General features: G+C 33.1%; 1 protein-coding gene across 1 annotated transcript in view; it reads right to left on the bottom strand.

Moving 5' to 3' along the window:
* LOC117102180 (vacuolar protein sorting-associated protein 8 homolog) overlaps positions 1–8,366 on the bottom strand; it is a gene marked incomplete in the record, with an annotated part of 68,474 nt that overhangs the window by 39,324 nt on the left and 20,784 nt on the right. Inside the window, 8 exon segments of the mRNA XM_033242397.1 lie at positions 2,469–2,561; positions 2,696–2,739; positions 3,348–3,438; positions 4,239–4,274; positions 5,403–5,477; positions 5,821–5,991; positions 6,335–6,415; positions 7,273–7,395. Of these exon segments, the coding sequence (XP_033098288.1) occupies positions 2,469–2,561; positions 2,696–2,739; positions 3,348–3,438; positions 4,239–4,274; positions 5,403–5,477; positions 5,821–5,991; positions 6,335–6,415; positions 7,273–7,395 (714 nt within the window).

Raw genomic sequence — 8,366 nt, forward strand, 5'->3', positions numbered from 1 at the left:
AAATACAACAATTATGAAGTCATATTACAGTAGATTGATGCCTATAAAATAAGTAATAGAATTCACCAAACTTCATCAAATATCTGTAGCTTAGAGGGCCCATGGCGGACCCCTGGCACCCACCTAGACGCTCGTTTCACTTGCATACTGGATTTATTACCTTATGAAATGGCCCCTCCCCCACTTTCAAAAATGTTCCGCTGCCATTGAACACTACCTTCTATCTTTCCATCATTCTGTTAAATATGAATCAATCAACTACAAGAACTGGAACCAAGATCAACCACAGTCCCAACCATGGTCCAAAACATGATAACCATGATCAACTATGATCAACCTTAATCAGATGTGTATAAGAGACAGATTTAAGTCTCCCTGACACAGGGGTACTCTTAACTTGTTGCCATAGATGCCTGAGCACCTGGCTAGGCCTACAATGTGCAGTGTATTGTTTCAAGATAAAAACTAACTAAAATTACACCTTCCTGGTAAAATCTAGCCTACGGTATGCTACAGTTTAAACTATCAGCGTGTAACTGTATACTTTTAAAGAATTTTTTCTGAGAACTTCAGCACTGCACTGCTGTGCGGGGGATAGGGGGGCTATTGGCCCCTCCACTTTTTCTCCTGGGGGCCCTGGTTCCACCCCTCTCCCCCCCCCCCCCCCACTTTCGTGACTGCACCCAGCACCAGTGACAAACATTGCTATACAATTTCAGTATTATTATTATAATTTGTTGATCATTATTATTATAATTTGTTGGTGCTCAGAGACCTTGTTCATTTTTGCCTCATAAATCGACTTATTATAGATTTTTACAACAACATTACAAGTTCTCTTTTTGAGTTGAGCAACCATTGTGTACAATATTGATTGACGAAAAGTTTCCTTGAAACATATATCCTTGAGCATGAAGAAAACAATGGAATCGCTCGCCTGCATTGCGTAAATTATGTATTTAGGCACAGGGAAGAGACAGGCACTATTTATAGTGCAACGCTCTAGTTCTGTTTATGTAAACGATGAAGATGGAAGTGTACCTGATTGGCTTACAGTATACGATCAAATTAGCCTAATAATATTACGTATATATAACCACATTTAATTTCCATCTAATTTAACAAAAGTAATAAGATACTTAATGAGGCCATTTATTAAAAAAAAGTTCTACAGAAAAAAAGTTCTTCTAAAGTTTTAACTACAAAATTTATACATTGTAATTAATGTATTATAGGTTGTAAAAAATGTAGTGAAAACCTTTTCGTTACAAAGTAGTCTTTGTAAAACAAAGTGTTTATTCAAATGTTATATTAAACAGCGGCGGAGCCCAGCCGGCACGGGCCCCTACCCTCCTAAATTTTTCAAAATTATTGAAAAAAGATGGAGTAAACAGAAAATTATTTTCAAATTTTTATATGTTGTAAAAACTGTAGTGAAAAAACTTTTTGATTAACATTACGAATTAGTCTTTTGACACACAATGACAGGTCAAATGTTATATTAAGCAGTGGCGGAGCATAACTGGCACAGGCCCCCACCCTCCTAGATTTTTAAAAATTATTAAAAAAGAAGGAGAAAACAAGAAATTATATTCAAATTTAAATCTGAAAGTGCTATTTCCGGTCATCTAGAGGTGTCATAATCATATTTTTTTCTTTCCTCAACCCCAACTATGATGGGGCTGAGGTGGGTGACCCTCTATCTGGGCAGTCCCTACTTAGGCCACTCTCTTTCGACTTCCCGGACCTGCCACTGTTGAATTACCATTTGCGGGCTACTAGAAGGGTAATATTTTCATTGGGGAATATCATATCAAGGATACCCCTCACATGATGAATAATTCATGGTTATCGTGGAAGCAAACTCGACTTCGGAAAATGTAACAATTCGGAAAATACAACAATTATGAAGTCATATTACAGTAGATTGATGCCTATAAAATAAGTAATAGAATTCACCAAACTTCATCAAATATCTGTAGCTTAGAGGGCCCATGGCGGACCCCTGGCACCCACCTAGACGCTCGTTTCACTTGCATACTGGATTTATTACCTTATGAAATGGCCCCTCCCCCACTTTCAAAAACGTTCCGCTGCCATTGAACACTACCCTCTATCTTTCCATCATTCTGTTAAATATGAATCAATCAACTACAAGAACTGGAACCAAGATCAACCACAGTCCCAACCATGGTCCAAAACATGATAACCATGATCAACTATGATCAACCTTAATCATCATCGTTGTCATCATCATCACCATCACCACCACCATAGAAAATGAAAAAAATCGTGTAAAATTTTGAATAATCTATGTGGCTAAAAAAAGAGATTAAAAATCATAAATACTAATAATGTAGAAAATTATGAAACATTACATAACATACCCGATTTTACAAAGGTATATGTAATTTATAGGTGTTCATGGTACTATTGGTTACTAGATTAAAAGAAGAAAAGATACTCACCTGAAAGTGTTCTGTCAGTAAAAATGTTCCTCCGCTCTGAGGGCAGTTCTGAGTCATTGAAATATCAACAAAATTATATAACACATCCATTATCTAGAAACAAAACATTTATACTTAAATTTATACTATTATCTCAATTTCATTTATTAAGTTTTATGTATTGATTCTGATAATTTATACACACATTTTAAATTGACATTTTGAATGAGCCATCACCTTATACTTACCTTGTCCACTAGAATCTGTTTCCGTTTTTGCTTGCCAACCAATCCTTTAAAAATAACCCATTATATATCAGTTTGTTTTCCTTGGTGTTTCATAATTATTATTTTTATTATTTTTTTTTTTTTGAAACTTTTTAATTTTAGCATTGATATTTTATACTTTAAAAAATTGTTTATGCCTTTTAAACCTACCATTTTATGCTATGCAGCACTTTAATTTAACTTGATTACTATTGTTTTTTCTCAAGGACCCCATTGGAAATAAGTCGTTTTTATACCATGGTTTTCAACATCGCATTTTATTGACTTAATTTTTAATGTTTTCAATTTTTTAAAGGATGTTTAAGAAAATTATTGTTATTTGCTATTTCTTGTTGATGTGGTATACTGAATAAAGTCAAATCAAATCAATGAATAAATCAAATCCAACGAAAAACCACCATAAACTCCCCAGTATTTATGGTATGGTTACACAAACATATGTATTAATACCATCATTATAATGATACTATTTTTAACAGCAGCTTGAAATTATGACACCGCTTGATACGACCATCATTATAATGACACTATTTTTAACAGCAGCTTGAAATTATGGAAAGTCGTGATAATAGATGTTACTGATTATGACATAAGAGAAATGCGGAATACTCACCAACTACAGCTTTAGCCTTTCCCTCATAGAATGACATTGCAAGTGCTAGGGCTTCCTGGAATTTATTCTGACGCACCAGAAGATCAATACGCTGACAGATAAAGGAGGAAATTTACATTATTTCAAAATTCAAAAAATTGCATCCCAAAAAAATTAAATTATAGAAAATTTGCCAAAATGGAGAAAAATTAAAAAATGTATTCAAATTTAATTCTGAGAGTTCCATTTCTGGTCATCTAGAGGTGACATAGTCATAACATTTTATATCTCAGTACCAACCATGGTGGGACTGAAGTGTTTTAGACCTCTATCTGTAAAAGTCTCTCTCTGGGACCCTTCTACTTAAAATTTCTGGATCTGCCACCGATTCCAATTGTAAGGTTATCGATTAAAACTTTCTATTTTCAGAAATATTTGGCAAACAAAAAGTAGTTTTAAATGAAGCTTCACTACCCCGGCCCAATGAATGCACAATATAGTAGTATTATCAATTTTATTGCTTGTCTTCTCGGAAACAATTTGCACAAGTCTGGACCACTAAAGATGTTTCTGGTTTTACAGTATGTGCCAAAATGTCTGACATTCCACAGGAATTTTAAAAGAATAGCAAAGGATAACGAAAACAAAATTAAGTCTACCATGTGTAATGTTGAACATCAGCATTTGGTGAGAACTTTATTTTTTTTTTTTTTTGCACAATTAAATCTCCTGCTGATCTGTTTTTTGCTGCCTCACAGCCGCAAAAACACCAAATTATACTTTGTCTTACTGGCTGATAGTTGCTGAAATCACTCAAGTCTGGCAAGCTTAAATAATTTGCTGAGTTAGATGTTGTTAAGTAGTATTGATAATGAGAAAGAGAAAGATTTTAATACAATGAAAGATACTTACATCCTGCCACTGCCTGATTGTCATAACATGAATCGACTGTCAACAAAGTATATATAAACATATGTAATTATATTCATGTATATATGTGAATATTCAAAAACATATAGGCTGTGGGTTGATATCAAAAAACTGCTTTATAAATAAAGTTTCACTAGCTGACCATCCTCTTAGAAGATGAATTTTTATGGAATACAAATTGAAAAAATAAATTGGTAGTTATTTGAGATGTGATCATGCCCTTGTATCATTGATGTATAAATTTATACATGGCAGGGCACCATATATGATTTTAAATGTGTCACACTTCAATAGTTTTCAGATGTAATTGATATTTTCTTTGGTCTTTATTCATTATTTTTTGTAATTTTGTGTTTTAAATTGATTGGACAAACTGTATTTTGTATTAATTGCACACTGATTTTCATATTTTGAGCTACTGGAGTTTGTAAAATGTTTGACCTCTACACTTGTGAATGCATGTAATCTTGATATTCAAATTATAAAATGAAAATAAGATACTGAATTCAATCCATTTTTACTATTTATATTGTATCTGCTAGATTTTCTGTTCATAACTGTTTATTAGTTTCCCACTCTGACTTAATGATCCAAAGACCACGCAAAATAAGCACCTTGAATAGTTTTTTGGATATGTGCGCAATATAAATAAAATAAAAAGAAGAAAAACAAAGATATTTTCCCCTATACCTGGATATTTTCACCATTGAGATATATTTTATTTTCAGCATTTATTCTATTTCATTTCACCCCCAACAACTAAACGCAAATACATTTATACAAACAACAAATACATTTATTAACTACAAATACATTACAAATACATTTATTTATTTATTTTTTATTTAAAAAATATTCATACAGGATACAATTTGGTCCCCTAACTAGATAGTGCCACCATATCTGAATAGTTCTTCCATACTCAGATAATTCCCCATACTGTACTTCAACAGTTCCTCGTACCTGAACAGCCCGGCAAACCTCCACACCAGGATACTTCTCCATGATTGGATATTTCCCAAATTATACCTGGATAATTTACGAGAATATTAGGACAGTTGTATGAACTTGTAATACAGATATGGTCAGCATTTATAACTTATAAGAGAGCCTGCACTCTTTCCCCATTACAAAAATGAGCATTACCTTTGTTCCTAGAAGAATCAGCTGGCCATTAAAAGTGTCTAATGACTGGTAGCATGCCCTCTCTCCTGCTAAAGCCTACAATAAAAACAAAAGCATTGATAATGCAAGATTACTATTATGAAATATAAATACTACATAGCACACTAGAACTCCCTCCAACTCTCACCTCCTACTGACACAAATGCAATGACCAATGCTAACAATTCTTCTTGTAGCTGGGGCTTAAAGTGACTAGTAACAATAAAAATCAGCTCTACTCCTACCTGGTCACTTGCTTCAGTGGAGTATTTTTATCGTTTGCTCTCCCCTATCGTCCATGTGCCTCCCCTCACTATTCCTCCCATTCCCATTACGTCTCAATCCATTCAGTTTAATTCCATAATTCCATTCTATTACCATCCTTCTCCTTATGACTTACCAATGCTTTGCTAACATTGCCTCCTGTGGCTAAGGACTTGAAATGACTACTACCATACACTAGCTGTACATCTACAAGGTCAATGACCTCAAGTTCTTCATCAGATCGCACATCAATTACACGAAGCTTCTCTGACGTATCCACAGTAACCAACGTCCTGGGGTTCAACCACTGAAGAATAAATATACAACAAAAGTGTGAAAACATGTAACTGAATTCCTACAGAAAAACTATTAGCTTCCCATAAAATTTTATAAATCAAATAACATTATAATCCTATAATGTACAGTATTTACTGAATGTTGTCTTTAGATATACTCCAATTATATTTTAATTTACTAAAAAAATCCCCTACTGAATGACAATACAAACTCTAAAGGATTCCTGTGTAAAATGTTTGGCCTTTCTGTCAAAAAAAAACTTTAGTCAATTCCTATATAAGACTCCTATAATATAGTATTTGACAAACCTACTAATTACAAATTAAATTAAGCATATTTCTAAAACTACATACCTTAAAGTTGAGGAGAACATATGGTGCAGTCATTTGCTGCAAAAGACCAAATTTGACTGTACCATCAGTCTGATACAAGAGCTGCAGAGCAATAATAAACCACTTACTATGAAATTATTCTTATTGATGAATACAGATGATAATCATAGAGGTATAGAATAAAAAGAACTTTTGCTATAGAGTACTACAGTGTTACGTCACAATATCACGTAATACTAATCCATTGCTATTGTTGCAAAAAGCATTCAACTGGACGCAATTTTCTTTGATCCCAATTTCAAAAGTAATTATTAAGATGTTGTATCTTTATATTTTTTTTAAATTTTAATTGATGATTAAATGCGTGTTCGAAAACTAACATAATGCGAGTTTCTGTGTTTTTAGTACATTTTGATGGTAAAATATTAAGATTTTAAAATGCCTATTCCAGAAAGCCTATGAAGTCATTTAGGCGTAATGAACGGTAACCTATGTCTGTTGAAAACAGAGATCACCACCTGGCATCGTGACGACACGACTGTGGAACCCTTTAAGTATCAATGACAAATTATCTCCAGCATGCCAAAATTTTTAAGCGATGCTCGGGAGAGAAAAAATTAACATGTTGTAAAAATGCATATTTTTTCTCTAATATGATGAAGGGGTGTTTGAAGAATTACAGACTTTTGAATATTTAAAAACTGGGAGAAAAAGGGGCAGTGTCTTAGAAAATTAATTTGAATGTCAATTTTCTCCCGAGCCTCTTTTTTCTCCTCTTTCTAATAATATACCATCACTCATTTTTATTACAACATATTTTCACATCTTTTCAGCACCTAGTAACCCTAATATTTTATAAAAATTTAAAAAGCCCTGCATTATTTTATCATTGTTATTTTATTAATATTAGGTTAGTCTTAAATCGAAATTAAACAGTAGTTAAAATTTGGTTTTCTTACCTGGTAAAAATAGATAGTGCTATCCCTAGCAAATGCAAGAACTGGTTCAATGGAACTCGGGCTTTGAGATTTTTGAATGACAACAAATTGCCAAGCAAGTAAAGGTAGTGTACTTAAATCACCCTGAAACATAAATATATTATATAAAATAACACCAGTCTTTTTCCTCCAATTTCATTCAAAAGCTCCCAAAAAGGCAAAAATAAATATAACCATCTGGCTCTGTTAGATATATTGAAGTTTTATTCGGGAGTCTGAGTCGACCAACATTTTCAAATAGTTTGAAACAACACTTACTTCAGCCCTACCATGGGAGTATGGCCGCCACATGGCACAGGAGCAGATAATAAAATAATATTTTCTGAGATCTTAAATGGAGGTTTTAATCTAGTCGAACAGTCATAAAAACAAAACAAAAAATGCATGTTGGTAAAATTTTAGAGGGCTAAGACCTGTTTTCCCCCATCTAAATCTGGAATCAAAATATGAAATGATGAGGCAAAGTAAATAATCAACAAGATCAACACATCTAAACAGAGTGCTTTCCCTAGCTATCCAGGACCCATACAAGACTTGATTGTAGAACCTTTGATAGTCAGTCTCCCTTGACCAACCAGAAAATAAGCTAACCCAACCAAGTTACAATTTTATATTGCAGTAAAATATATTTTCAGTAAACGTTCATTGGGTGATCTTTCAGATCACCCAATGGTAAACACTCCACCGACTAGGATTTTAACGAAAATTGGTACAAATTATTGGACAGAGAAAGCTTAAATTTCAAATATTATGAAAATTTAATTGTCGGATCAAAAGTTATAAGCCATCAAAAATTGTTAAAAAATACAAAGAACCATAAAAATCGGCGCGGCCACCCATTTTCAAACAGCCATAACAAGAATACTTCTAGGCTGTATTTGAAAATGTAAATATCATTGAAAAGGAGATGCTCTGAGGATTCCAAATCTGTTATAAATTGCAATATGATGAGGTTAGTACATGGTGACCTTTTGACATCTACTTCAACATCTGATTTGAACTTATTTTATTTTCCAATATATATATATATATATATATCTGTCTCTTATACACAT

Source organism: Anneissia japonica, unplaced genomic scaffold, assembly GCF_011630105.1.
Source record: "Anneissia japonica isolate Jap-2015-1 unplaced genomic scaffold, ASM1163010v1 scaffold287785_len535756_cov143, whole genome shotgun sequence".
NCBI lineage: Eukaryota > Metazoa > Echinodermata > Crinoidea > Comatulida > Comatulidae > Anneissia > Anneissia japonica.